The following is a 14,249-nucleotide window of genomic DNA, read 5'->3' as shown; positions in this document are numbered from 1 at the left end:
GTGTTGTAGGTGTTTCATAATAAACTGTCTTTATATTCCATCATTTTTATCTATGTTCTCTACATAATGCACCAGGAGTGAGCCTGTTTGATCCTTTTCAAAAGGCTCATTTTCATCTGAAGTGTCAAAAATGCATACAAAACAAATCACATTTGTCCAAGACATTTTTTAATATAAAAAGTGTTTTCAGGAGTAATATCAATAAAAACATGAACAGTTTGTGATTTAGTGAAATGTTCACTTAGTGACATACATTGTTTTTTTGTTTGATTTTTTTGTTTCGTTTTTTTTTTTGTTTTTTTGTTTTTTTTTTTAATTTTTTTATTTTACAACAGAAAATATCGACTTCATTTATGAACAAAAAATGTCCCTAGAAATTCTGTTGTGTAACAGAGGTAAACATAACTGATATTTTTTTTCAAAAGAAGTTCTTTCCAGCATGTTGTATTTTTCCTAAGACTACTTGAATCCATCAGCGTATCTCCTAGATTAACAGTGTAGGGTACTGTGATGCGCACAGCGCTAGGTTCCAGCATGGAGAATCCCCTCTGTACTCTTTTCGTGTAAGTCAAGGCATTAAGTGGGCATTCCCAAAAACAACAAAAAGGGTTGCTTGCTGTAGCTTTGGCCCAGCAGTGCTTTGTCATGCCCCTTTCTGTTCATTTCGCTTAAATCCAGCAGGCATTTTCAGAGTCTTCCTTTTCTAACTGCAGCTTTGAGCCAGCAGCTCTCCTACAGCTCATGGTAAGAGAGCATTTGTCTGTCCTCTGTTTTTTTTCTCTTTTTTTTTTGTTCAACATGAGGTCTATCTGATATGCCCAGGATTATCAAGAAAAAAAATGCCAGTTTGAAAACGCTGAAAAAAGTCAAGGGGAAAACTTGATTGGGACATGGTTTTTAAAAAACAACAGTTGGAAAAAGGTTGGAAAAACATTAGCAAAACGTGTTTGTCGAGGTCTGTGGTTCTGGATCGTGTCCTCACACTAAGACGTTTTTGAAGTGGTGTTTTGAAAGCCGACTTCTCTGGGCACACGGTCGGTTGTGTGTGGGTTGAGCAGGGCGGCCACGTCTCTTTCTTGTGGGCCGTTCAGTGTGAGGCAGGCTGGCTGGCTGGGGTGGTGGACAGAGGTATTCTTCTTTTGGTGGGGGGGCACAGGGGCGTGGGGGACGACAGCCCCCTCCCCCCGCCGACCGCCTCGTCGCTGTCCGCCCCCTTGCTCAGCTGCACTTGCAGGACTTGACGATCATGTTGGAGAGCTGCTCCACCTTGGGGGTGCGTCCTACATAGTAGAGGATGGTGAGAGGCTCCAGGTCCTGGGGGACGCAGCAGGGCGAGGCCGATGCCTCCGGGTTCAGGGTGTTGTAGAGACTCAGCAGCTGTTAGCAAGGGAGATGGAGGGGTGTTAGTTGAGGTGACAGCACCGCACAGACAACTCGGCTCCCATTAGGGGGAACTGTGGGATACCTGCATTACAGTGTGGAATGCTGAGGATGCGTACAGCATGCTCTGAGCAGATTCTAGAAAATTCCATTCTTTGGAGTGGTGTGCGTGTGTAATCACTTTAATGGGTGGATACAATATGTTGCAAACTCAAAATGGCCTAATACTTTGATTCTGATGGCCTGCCTTCCCGAGATTTAAAACATCTTTTACCCAGTGTGGTTCCTGGCTAATTTTTTCGTACATTCGCACAGTTGGTGGATGTGGTAGAAAGTGGCGTGCCCGCGTCCCTCTCACCGAGCTGTGCGTGGTGTCGGCGCTGCGCAGGTATGGGCAGGGCCCCGAGCAGAAATTGGCGTAGTATCCCTTGGGCTCTTGGATCCACCTCCAGCCCAGGTCCTGGCGGAAGTCGATGTATAGTGGGCGCACGCAGCAGTTCTCTTCGTAATTACTGTGGGGAGGGGGTGAGGGAGAAGGGAGAGTGAGGGGAAGAGGGGACCGAGCAACATTATTCACACTGTCTGGCCATGTGTGCCCCCTCCTTTTCTAGTTTTATATGTTTCCGTCTCCTGAAAGGCTCCGGATGGGTCTTTAGAAGCTCTGAAATTCCACCGGTAGGTGTGTCATTTTCGCAGATTCTTGGAGTCGTACCAGGTGTCTACTGCTGCCTGTGGAATTGACTAAGGGATCAATGTGTTATGAAGTCAGCTTAACGCCCTCCAGAGAGGAAGCATTTCAGAAATGGAATAAAGGGACAGATCTCGACTTGTATGGAGCCGCAGGAGCTTTTTTCCCTGCTCGCAGCATCTGATAGCGGTGGGAATCTACTCATTCCTGTGGCTGGCACTTTCCTCCAGGGACCCACAAATTCTGACTGGCGGAACTGGTCTGTACAGTAGGGTTATAACTGGAGCGGGTAATATCCCCCTAAAGACTCCCTAGAAACGTCCCACCAGAGGTTTAGAAGTGATACTGTTTACATTTCTGTCGAATGGGTGGCTGGTAACGGGGGCATTTGCATGGGGGATAAGTGGGGATGGGAGGAGTAAGCCATGTGGACAGCACTGTGGTGTAGTGATAAGGAGCGGGGCTCATAACTGAAACGTTGCTGGTTCAGTTCCCCACTGGGCATTCCCCCTTAGACCAGGTACTTCACCTTCACCATCAGTGAATATCCAGCTGTATATTTGGATAAAATTGTAACTTACGTAAGTAGCTGTGGATAACAGCATCTGCTAAATGACAATAATGGAGTGTAAATAGTAAATGTGCTGTTGAGATGGAAAGAGAGGGAGGGTTGTCCTGCTGCGGATCTCCCTGCTCTGTGCCAGGAAGGGACGACGTGGGGTCTGCACGTACGTGAAGCAGTAGTTGGTGTCCAGGGCCCGCTTGCGTCTCCGGGAGGACGAGGGGGCATCCAGCCGGTGGGGCGGCAGCATCATGAGGATGAGGTGGGGGAGGAGCTGCTCTTTTTGCTTCTTCAGCCGGCCCAGGTCCCAGCGGTTCTGCTCGTCGTAGTCTCCCTCCACCCCTGGGGCGGGAGAGGGGAGGGAAGCGAGCTCGTAAGTTGTCCTGAACGCAACATTTCCCGCAACCTCGCGATCGGCAAACTGCAACGCTGCAAGGGCCCCCCGGGGTCTCCGGCCAAGGCGCTGCGCGTGGTGGCACCGCGTCCACCAGGGTACCAAACTTGTGCCCCCTCTGTTTTTTTTTTTTTTTTTTTTTTATCTGAGCCCCACCTGCCTTCTGCTCAACCAATCTGCCGCTGATAGCAAAAGCAGCAGGGGTCTCAGGAGGGACGATGCGGGTGGATGTAGACGCCCCTTTTTAATTTTGGGCCAAGCGTCTGTGCGCCTGTGGCAGCACATTCCGCCTGGCGCGGCCGGGTCGGGGGAGCGCTCCCCGTTCGGGGGCACGGGGGCCCAGAAGCCCCGGCGCTAAGTGAGATACCAGTCAGAGAGCTTTCCCATGGTCTGAGCTGCTCTCACAGGAGGAAATCACTACACAGGCAGACTTTCCAAAATGTCTATGGATACATTTACAGGATTAGCCAGATAAATACCTTATAAATATTAACTACTGAGACATGGGCATGCGTTGGGTAAGACCTGGCAAAGTTTCTTAGTCCCAGATAGAGAACTAAGGACCGGAAAGGCAATATGAGCCTGCCAGGGGCATAAATTAAGTGACAAATGGAGTTGGTTTCTGTCTGTCTGAAATTTGTGACTCCTTATAGTGTCTCGATTACACAGAAACACTAGAGTTTTCCCAGGCAACTGAGTTTGCCTGATTTGCCTTACCTTTGAACTTGACCTCCAGCACCTCGTTGACATTCTCGATGATGTCGCCGTTGGAGTTGAAGGTGTGGCAGGGGCAGTGCACGCTGATCTCCAGGCCCAGGTTGGTCTCTGAGGAAACAAGAGCTCTCTGTGTCATGGGAAAGGCTTTGCCTCTTTCTTCTTCCCTCAAGGAAAAAAAGAAGAGCTTATCTGCGAGCTCTCTCGAAGAGCTGCAGTCAGCGTGTTGGAGGGAGTTTTTTGGGCCCTGTCCCGCTCACCTCGGTATATCAGCCACTCCCTCACTGTCTCGGTCACGTCGAAGGAGACCCACTCGGGCGTTCCCTTGGTCAGCACGTTCTTGCCCCCGATGTAGCGCTGCTTGGCGATGTGCTCGTCCAGCCTCAGGATCTGCCAATCAGACGCGAGTCAGTCGCCCTGTTAAACACCGCCGTCTGCCGCTGCAGCTGTCTGAGCCAGGATGCCCTGGGCCAAGCATTTTGGCTTCATGGAAAAAGTGACACCCCATGTTGATATTCCCATCCTGCAGGCTAAGTCCTGTGTGTTTTCCTACTGCCAGTAAGAACCTTAAAACTACAAGAACTTTTCAAACGCTGAGCTTCCCAGTCCTGGTCTGGGGAGAGCAACTGTGTTTGTGGCTGTGAGCTCTAAATTACTCGATGAAACTTCAGCTGTTACAGCCTCCCAGTTGCGGCTGTTGAGAGTGTAATAGGTCTGATTATGCAATCGTTATTCTAGTCGGTCCCCTGTATTCAAAGACAACATAAATCAGCACACATTGCTACTCTGGGTCAGGAAGAGTGAATCTGTTTTGAATAGGGCACTGAGGGATTTCTGTAAATACAGGTGTGCGGACAGCAATCTGCATGGGTGAGACAGTTCAGTCCTGCGGTCCATACCATCAGCAACAACAACACATAGCCTGAGTGACAAAGGCAGAGCCCTTGTGAAACTTCAGGGCATGGGGGAGTCCCATCGCACCAGCCCTGGGAGGGTGGATAACCAGGTTCCTGAACAATGTCAGCAGCTAATCTGACTTCCTGTGGGACTCTGGGACCAAGCGTAGCCAATCGGCTCCCGGCATGCATGTGGGGGCGGGTGGCTCGATTTGCTCTCCCTGCTGCTGACCCCGTCTCTATCTCCTCCCCCTGCTCCTGGAAACAGTCTGCCGACCTGACAGGACGGGCCCGGGTCTGGCCCGGCCCGCCACAGACGGTATGCAAACCCGGAGACGCTCGTCTCCCCGGCAGGAAATGATGGAACTCAATCATGGCTCCTGTTCTCTCAAAGGGGATTACCCACACACACACATACACACACACACATATATACACAGACAGGTGTTGATGCTTGTGACCCTGAAGGTGCCTGTAGATTGGAGTCAGACTTTGATGTAGTTGGCAAAGAGGGATGAAAAGGGGGTTATGCAAATAACTTCTTTTGTCTCTTTTGTCTGAGTAGAAAGAACCTTTTTTTAAACTGGTCTGAAAAAAGAGCTCAGAAACTCGGAGATTTGAATGGACTAATTGAAACAAATGTCGAAGATATAACCGTATTACATAAATATAGTGTTATTACATGGTCACTTCCTTCTACAGCTGGTCACCAATCCAAAACCTATGGGAGCAGTACTGTAGCACCCCCCCCCCCCCCCCCCCCTGTTTTTCCTACTTTTGTCAGGAAAGGGCATGGAAACAGTAACTGTACGTACCTGATAGAGCTCAATCCGCTGCTCATTCCTCTTGGCACTGGAGTTGGGCACCCGCAGCGCCCGAAACTCTGCCCGGAAGAGGTTGGTTGAGTTCCTCTCCATGGCGGAGACGTTAAAGCGGAACACTTTGGAGGTGATACCCTTGGGACAGTAGGGTAGGTCGTCTGAAAGGCGACAGACAGAGGTGAGCAACTCTGCCCAAGCCAAACGCCCACACCCCACCCCTCCAACACAGGTGCACACAAAGAGTACAATGACAGGACCCACCCACCCTACACACACACACACACACACACACACACACACAGCAGGTTGTCTCAGCTTTGGAACAGAATGATTATTTTGAGTTTAGGGAGGCGAGCCCTTGGACCATCTGTAAGTAATACAAGTCTGAGTTAACAAGTTGAAGTCATAAAATTAAATCCAAATGTCCCGTGTTGGTGGTGGAATAAACCAGGCCGGGGAAGCCAGTGTGATGCTCTAGCCCCCCCACACTCTTTGACAGGTGCTCGAGAAGCCAGGTGTCGCCCAGAACCAACCACCCCTGCTCTGATCAAGTGATGGCGTGCAGGCACCTGGAACATAACAACCCTGAAGCAAACCAGCCAAATGATTGTTGGTCAGAACCTTTCAACCTGCAGCCAATCAGCATAGAGATGTGGCCAATTTTACATGCCACAAATGAAAAAAAGCTAGATATACAGTTGCAAAATTTGTTACAGGGAATACAAAAAACAGTTACTATGAGCAGTGACAACGTCGTCTTAAAGTTGCGAAAGGAACTTTTTGTGGGACTGCTGCAAGATTAAAACTTATTTTAAGATGAGTGGCAAGAGGATAGGGTGAAATCTGCTTGATGAGTTCTTGACCACTCTGTTAAATGGGTTTACAATCCCAGACCCAGACTGAACAGTGTACAGGTCCTTAGCCTTCAAATTAATTGCAAATTTGAGAGGAGCATTTCTTCGCTTGCCTGCAGGTCAAATTAAGTACAATGTACAAGCACAATGAATCTGAGTTGTACCGCTAGAAGGGGTTCCTCTCAGATAGCTTCCTGTTTCGAAAAGCCCTAAGTCCAGGAAGTTTTCCCTTTTTTCAATCACAAAGCGATTGAATGGTTTATTATTCTAGCAGGCAACACGCAGGCAGAGGCCGTGTCAAGTGAAACAAGCGCATGGCAAGTGTTTTACGAGCTTAGTGGAAACAGTCATTTACGGCCCGGCCCTCGGTTATTTATTTGCCAAGCTGTGCTTTTTTAACAGCCCATTTAATGTCGCGGATTTGCTCATGGCTAACGAGGACGTCGCACCTTTAGGGTAATGTTGATCTGGTCTTGTTTTAGTGGCTAGAAAAATGAGCTAGGATTCCAAAGAAGGCGAAGAAAGTTGTGGTGGTGTGCATGGGGCTTTGCGGCTTAATCTGAACCCCATATGACCAATAATTCCATTTTACTGTACCTTAGCCATTATCTGAGTGTTCCAAGGATTCTGGTCTATTTTTAGGTAACCTTTTTGAGTGCTGTCCTAAGCCAAATAACAGAGTCGAGTCCCACTCTTCCCTGGAGTCCAAGATGGCAATCGGCTCAACCCCCCCAATCTCCCCTGGAAAAGGTGGAAAGCCCCCCTTGGAGAAGAGATTTGAAATTCTAATCAAGTCTTTGGTTTCCTTTTGGATGACCTCATTTTTCCTGTTGCCATGGTTTTAGGTGGATTTCGCATTATGGCTTATTTTTGCCAAGGCTCTGAAGGTAATTTGTTCCATGGCTGTGAGTGCTGGGGATTGCAGGGATAATTGGAGTAAAATCCACGGGCTAATTTACAGTCCTACATTATCGGACCCAGGGATCTGTGCCAGCACCAGGATGCTTACGTCGGCAGGACTTCTACCTGGATGTTTATCTGAACAGCCCCAAAACAAACAATCCACATGGGACCACCAGTCTTCCAATAAGCCTTGCTTGTATCTCTTCTGCATGTAACCCCTTGTTTTATCAAGGCACACAGGACCACTGAGCATTTGTGAAAAGCAGCTGTGGAGATGATCAGCCTTTGCCTCTTTTATGTAGATCTCATGGAGGTCTTGGCTGTGGCAGTGGTTCAATCTTCTGAGTAGCCCTGCATCTGCAGCTTCATTCTGTCTTAAAGGGCATTAGAAAAAATCCCTGAGACACACACACACACAAACACACACACACACACACAATCACTCACACTCACTTCCTGCAACATGTTTCAGACCATTTCTCAAGCTGTGGCTCAGAACCTTGTCCTTTTTTCCAGTCGGTAATGCCTTTCAGAATTGCACGTCACTGCAACTAAATATTATTCCTTTCGATGTCAACAATATCCATCTTTTCACATATGCCTTCTCACTTCTTTTAAGCACCCGATGGACGCTGCAGAAGAGCTTCCCTAGATCCAGGCATCTCTCAGCTGGTGTTAGAAGGGTAAGAAGAGCAACATGCGAGCTCATCAGGTGACGGAGGGGGCAAAGAGGAGTCCCTGCTGTTGTCAATGGCACATGACAGGAATGTGAAAGTAGTCACCCCCACCCCCATGATGCCAAGCATTTTCCCAAGACTGCAGCTCCGAGCCAAGTTATCTGAGCTGCATTGCTGGAGAAGCTCATCTCCAGACGGACCGCCTCCTGACACCGCTCCAGCCTCTGTCCCCTCTCCCCCACCCATCCACACCCTAGACATGGATAGGTTGCCTTCATCTCCCCCCCACCTCCCACCCTCCCTTCCTGTATGCGGTATGTCCTGCCAAGTTGGGGGGCTTCTCACGGGTGAATGACGTCACGCTGCTGTTCCCAAAACAATCCACACAGTTTGGCCATTCCAATCGCCCCGCAGGTTGATGTGATGTCAGTCTTTCCGAAACGGTGGATGTACACAAAGGAAATGGGAAATGTGGAGAGCAGGTGGGGGCCAGCTGGTAGTGGGACTGGAGTTGGTCTGCTGGTGAACAACTGCAAAAGAGCAAAGGTGCCCTAATGGGTTCAAACCCCCTGGTCCACAACATTCATCAAAACCCCAATGCGTGTTTAAAGATTAAGCCCTGCTATAGTGTTTGGTTGGGTTAGCAATCATACACCAAATGGATAGTCTTTACATTGCTGATTAGTAAATGTGTATAGCCAAACACGTTTTCTAGGTTTAGTTTTCAGATCGTTAAGTTGAAGGTCAAATCGGATATCTGTATGTGTTAAATGATAAAAAGGACAAATTTCAGAAAAATACTCTTGGTGGTGTGTAACTGTGCTGGGTAACTGCCTTGATGCCACTCTCAGTGCCTCAGAAAAGGTCCTCAGTTCTAAATTCGTGGTATCAGCAGCATCTCCTGAACATGAGTGACTCCTGTTGGATAAATAAACGTGTTGTGTAGAATTAGGATTGGCAGTGTGTTTGTGTGTACGTGTAGTCACCCACAGTGAGTAGCTACAGTACAGGGCAATGGCATGAATGGCTTCCCTCCTCTCTGATGAGTCGCACTTTGTTGTCTCCAGCTCCCCTGTATAAATCACTTCCCAGGGAGCGCAGTGGCCGACCGCGCTGGATGAGATAATGTGATGAAGTTATCTGTGGAAGCAAGACGGCTTTTTTCCACTTGATCGAGAACGAAGGGGGGGTAAAGTCTTTGGATCGGGCTAGAGAAAATTCTGTCTGTGTTTGGTTTAGGATGACATCACCTTTCTAATATTTCATATATCAAGATCGCTGCTGTCCTCAGGTCCAGTCCACACCCCCGCTCCCTCTCTCCCTGCTGAATCAATGATTGCCATATGCCAAATACCTTAGACCGTTCTATAAAAGGAGCCTGTAAAAATAACCAGTGAGCCCCCCCCCGCCTTCCTTTTCCTCTCTGGATCTGCTTCGTTTACACCTGTCAAGCCAAAGGGAAAGGCTTAGAGAATTCCTTGGATGCCGGCGGAGACGCTGTTTTGATGTCTCTCATTGAAGGGCTTCGCCAGAGGTCAGTAGTTTTCCGACCAGCTCCCGCTGCCATATTTGAGCCATCAAAAAAAAAAAACATGCATTTTTTGCCCACACTAAGAGGCCAAGCTGTGTTGTGCTATTGGCTCACCCTTCTCTTCTCTCCACCAACCTGATGTGACCCTGTCACCAAACACAGTGCACCATGGGAGTCAGTAATCCCCTGACACTGCTGGCATCAGTATCAGTTTAACCATTATGGTACCCTCCAAAGGCAAACGCGTGACCTGACTGTGGTTGTGGCCCATGTAGGCACAATCTGTGGCCTGACGTCCCGCAGAGAGGACTTCAGGACTGACAGCGAGGCCTGTTAAAACCCTCAGGGTGACTCAAATGCACCACTGTGGAGGCGCAGCGAGCTGAAAAGCAGTCGCCCTCATTCATAAACAAGGCAGCTTTGTGGAACAGAACTGGAGGTGTCACCAGACAGTCTCCGGTTCGACTCCAACGTACCACACAGATGTGCTAGCTCCAAGCAAAGATACTTGTTCTGAAGTTCTCCAGTGGTACATGAATTGTGAACTCACATACTGGCATTGATGTGTATCCCGTTCAATGCAATGGCAGCTGGTGAAAGCAGTGTTAACGGTGAAGCTGTCTTCACTGACTTTGCCCACTCATACCTAATACCTTGATATATGACCAGCATTCAGGGAGTTCATTTGACTGGTGAGATCCAAACCCAGAGCTGTTGCTTTTCTACTGAGACCTTATGCAGCTCTTTCACATTTCTGTTGGAAGGGACTGTGAAGGCAAATATTTAGAAATATTTACTGCTTTCTCAAGAAATCAATTATACGTTGTGAGAAGATAGCCATCAACATGACCTCTCCTATCAGAGGTGGGAAAGCAGGGGTCCTTTTCTTCTGTCTCAGTTAGCCCCTCAAATTGGTCGCTGGCGCTCCAGGAAAGAACCTGAGAATTTCGGCATGTGGGATTTTCTAACTAGGTCTTACAGTGTGCATGGTAAGAAAAAAAAGCCTCCTTAAAACAGAAAAACCTTGGAGCTGCTTCCAAACTGAGAGTCACAGGAAATTCTTCTTCCCTCTACTCAGCTAAAGCAACTTGAGAACTGCATCCCAGCCAAGGAGAGGGGAAAAAGAGAGCCTTCAGCGAGAATGTGAAAATACTTCAGGTTACTCTCTGCATCAGAGCCCTCTGTGCAGAATTCACGACGTGTCTGTCCAGATGAAATATAAATACTCATCAAGATGTGGGATGACAGAGCAAATGCAATTTGATACAGAGTCATGCTATGCTCAACCTGAAATTACTTGTTAACATGAGATGTTCAGGTGGGAGGAAATGTGAACATTCAACAGCACTTGGATAGCCTCTGGAAAAAAAAACATTTTGCACCTGCCTCATTGGTTTAAGTTCTAAGTCACTTTTAAGGAGTGATTATTGAAATTAATACAGTTTAGACTGGAAATACATCAGGTTGTGTTGTTCCTGATCACAAACATACTGGACCTGTTCAAGGGGCAGGGATGCCTGTCGATTGTAGAAGCAAAGTGAGTCGTGCATTAGAACAGAAAAGCCTCATACCCACTCGCACCTTGTTTGCTTTGGGGGGGGTCCTGTTATTTCTTTGCTGGTACAAACCCACAGCTGCCACAGAAGTGTGTATTTTTGTTGTCAGAAGCACTTGAGGAGACCCTGAACAGATCCATGAGAGCAGGCTCACATGGGCGCCAGGAGAGCTGCTACCATGAAACACCTGTTGTTTTCAAAGGAGCACCAATCGTGATGGAGGAGGCTGCTGATGTAACAGCCCTGACTCCATCACACCCAAGGCCTGCTTCTGTCTTTCACACATCACTCTTCTACATGTAACAGCCCTGACTCCATCACACCCAAGGCCTGCTTCTGTCTTTCACACATCACTCTTCTGCATGTAACAGCCCTGACTCCATCACACCCAAGGCCTGCTTCTGTCTTTCACACATCATTCTTCTACATTTAACGGCCCTGACTCCATCACACCAAAGGCCTGCTTCTGTCTTTCACACATCACTCTGCTGCATGTAACAGCCCTGACTCCATCACACCCAAGGCCTGCTTCTGTCTTTCACACATCACTCTTCTGCATGTAACAGCCCTGACTCCATCACACCCAAGGCCTGCTTCTGTCTTTCACACATCACTCTTCTGCATGTAACAGCCCTGACTCCATCACACCCAGGTCTGCTTCTGTCTTTCACACATTTTTTTTTCTTTTCTTTTGCATGCAACAACCCTGACTATAACTGGCTGGCTGAAAACTGGTACCTCCTTAGTCTGTTTTCAGACCAGTTAAACTAAACATGTAACAGCCATGTAATGTCAAAGGGCTGCCAAGATTAAAATTGCCCCCCTGAAACAGATGTCAAGCAGTAAGTGAAAATTAATCAGTGCCAGTTAAACATAAGACGAATAAACACGTGGCTCTAAAATACACGCATAAACTTTATTTTAGAAATGTCTTTTGGAACTAGTTAATTTGCAGAGAGGAAAATGTGACTGGCAGTATGCACCAATCAAGAAGACTGGAGAGTCCAATAAAATGGTTCCGATGGAATGCCTGAGCGTGTCCGCTCGGGCTGAGGCCGCGGACTGGCAGCCCGCGGGTTGCTGCGTGATGTAATGCTGTAATGCTGTAATGCCGTAATGCTCGCTGTGATGGCTGTTTGCTTTGCCCTCTCCGCCTCGCTCTTTCCACTGGGGAGAGACGCGACAGTGCCTCGACTCTAGCTCCGTCACGGCCCCGATTCCCGTCCAATTCCTCTGTCACGTGGATGGAGGAACGCTCCTCTCTGCCAAGCGAGGGGGAGGTCCTTCCATTAGTCTAATTTGTTAACATTTCCGCTCCCCTTTTTACAGCATCTCTCTCCAGCTGATCTAGGCCTTGTTTAATCGGAGCCTGATTGTGCCGGGGCCGTTGCGCTGGGTGAGATGCCGGCTGACATCTGTCGGGAATTGCAGGGCGATGGGGCTTTCCACCACCTTGCGCTCTGAATCGGTCCAAAGTTTTCGAGAGCCCGAGGTTGTGTCCTCAGGTGTGGTGACAAAGAATGGCCCTAGCTTTCACCGGGAGTCTCATAATTTGCATCATCACCACAGCACGGGAAGGAGAATACCCGTAGTCGCCTGACGATAGAGCAGTGGCAACAGGCTGCTTATGCAACACCGAGAGATCAACAGGCCCCTTATTTATTCAGTAGGCAGAAAGTAGACAACATCCAGCTAGCCGCAGAGAGGTCATGAAGTAAAACATTGTGAAGGTAAATTTGTTTTAGAGCTGGGGCTTAATATATGACAATGCTAAACTATGTGCATAATTCCTTTTGATATATCTTTTTTTATTGTTCATTTGCACAATATGAACTTTAAGCCGGGGTGGTGCACACTGGAGACAAAGTAGGCGGTTGTAATTGGGAGATTATGTTAGACTTTTCTGCCTGCATAATCGCGATGTAGTCAGCTCTGTTGAGCGATCTGATTGCAGAGTTGGATATTCGGGGTAAGGTTTAAGACAGGAAAACTTGACTAATATGCTTCACCGTAACCAATCCATCGTTCTTTTCAGGACATTCTCATTCATTAGTTTCATGGCAGGCAACCAGAGACGAAATAGTATTAACTCTGTGCGCAGCTCACCAGCTGTGGCACTCGGATGATAAAATCACGCGTCAAACCTGCGGCACTAAAACATTTCGCTAGTAGATACAGCATAGATTTTCATTTTACGGAGGTGACAGTACAAGCCAATATCTCCAGCTGTTTGTATGTTTAGCGGTAAAGCAACGACCCAACTATTAACTGAGCAGAGTGATTAGCTTTAAAACTTGGCATATTACCAAAACAACTGTACACGTGAATAAACAACGAATACTTACTGTTCTCCGGAGGTCCCTGAATCATGTTGAATTTATATATCTCTTTGGCATAGTACTCGGTCTCCGTGTTATCCTGGCCACAACTTTGCTGCCGGTCCCTCCCCAACTCTTCAAGCAGCTCCTTCGTACTGTTATACAGCGCCAAGACTTGGGAGGGAACCTGGTTTGGACCCAATGCCTGAGGCGGGCTTGTCAATCGAAGTTTGCTCAGAATTTGTCCCCGAATCGCCTCAACTCGCTTTTTCTTTATATGGTCAATGTCCACAGTGGTGCAAGTGGATAGTGACAAACTCATTGTCACGCAGTTCAAAAGAAGGAAAAACAAAAGTGCTTTACCCAAATACATGATTTTATCTTCTGTTGTTTGTTAGTTTTAAAGTTAACGAAAATACCGTATTCCCATCTACCTACAGTGACTCCTGACAATGTGGGAGGAAAGCGGTTCTGAGATAGTACGCTTTAACTCAAAGATTTAAAAAAAAAAACTAAGTCACTGCTGAAACGTTATCTCTTTCTCCTTTTCCTTCGCATTCAGGAACACAATGAATTCTTTTCCCTTGGAAATCCCATTTTGTCAATGTTGATTTACAATGGGTGACCGCTCTGAGGAATCCGGGAGAGTATTCCAAGAATATTCCAAATTCATAGCTCAGAAGAAGTCTAGTCTTTATGGAGGTAACGCTTCAATAAACGCTCCTTTTTGCCATTTCTTCCCTCATAACGTCTATTGAAACCACTGACATCTCACATATCTTCTTTCCTCGCTTGCACACACAGCAGCTCTCAGTTTGCACACATACAGCCGTGCATCCCGTTCCTCGATAGAGTTTTTTTTCCTTTTTCATCAATAGCGGCTGCCCACTCTCCCGTTCGCTCCTCTCACCCCCTTCGCTTTCGCAACGACTCTCGGACTCTGTAAACGCTATTT

At 47.7% G+C, this 14,249-nt stretch overlaps 1 protein-coding gene across 1 annotated transcript; it reads right to left on the bottom strand.

The window, feature by feature from the left end:
- Positions 1-348: 348 nt before the first annotated feature.
- Positions 349-13,885, bottom strand: tgfb3 (transforming growth factor, beta 3). The gene is made up of 7 exons (XM_036542293.1): positions 13,322-13,885; positions 5,450-5,613; positions 3,999-4,128; positions 3,742-3,849; positions 2,801-2,972; positions 1,739-1,892; positions 349-1,377 (listed from the first exon to the last, which is right to left on the bottom strand). Exons 1-7 carry the CDS (start codon positions 13,665-13,667, stop codon positions 1,219-1,221), a joined length of 1,233 nt encoding a protein of 410 aa, XP_036398186.1. The 5' UTR covers positions 13,668-13,885; the 3' UTR covers positions 349-1,218.
- Positions 13,886-14,249: the final 364 nt, after the last annotated feature.

This window comes from Megalops cyprinoides, chromosome 12 (genome assembly GCF_013368585.1).
Source record: "Megalops cyprinoides isolate fMegCyp1 chromosome 12, fMegCyp1.pri, whole genome shotgun sequence".
Classification (NCBI taxonomy): domain Eukaryota; kingdom Metazoa; phylum Chordata; class Actinopteri; order Elopiformes; family Megalopidae; genus Megalops; species Megalops cyprinoides.
The sequence above is the reverse complement of the archived record's forward strand: the minus strand, read 5'-3'. Positions and strand labels throughout refer to the sequence as shown.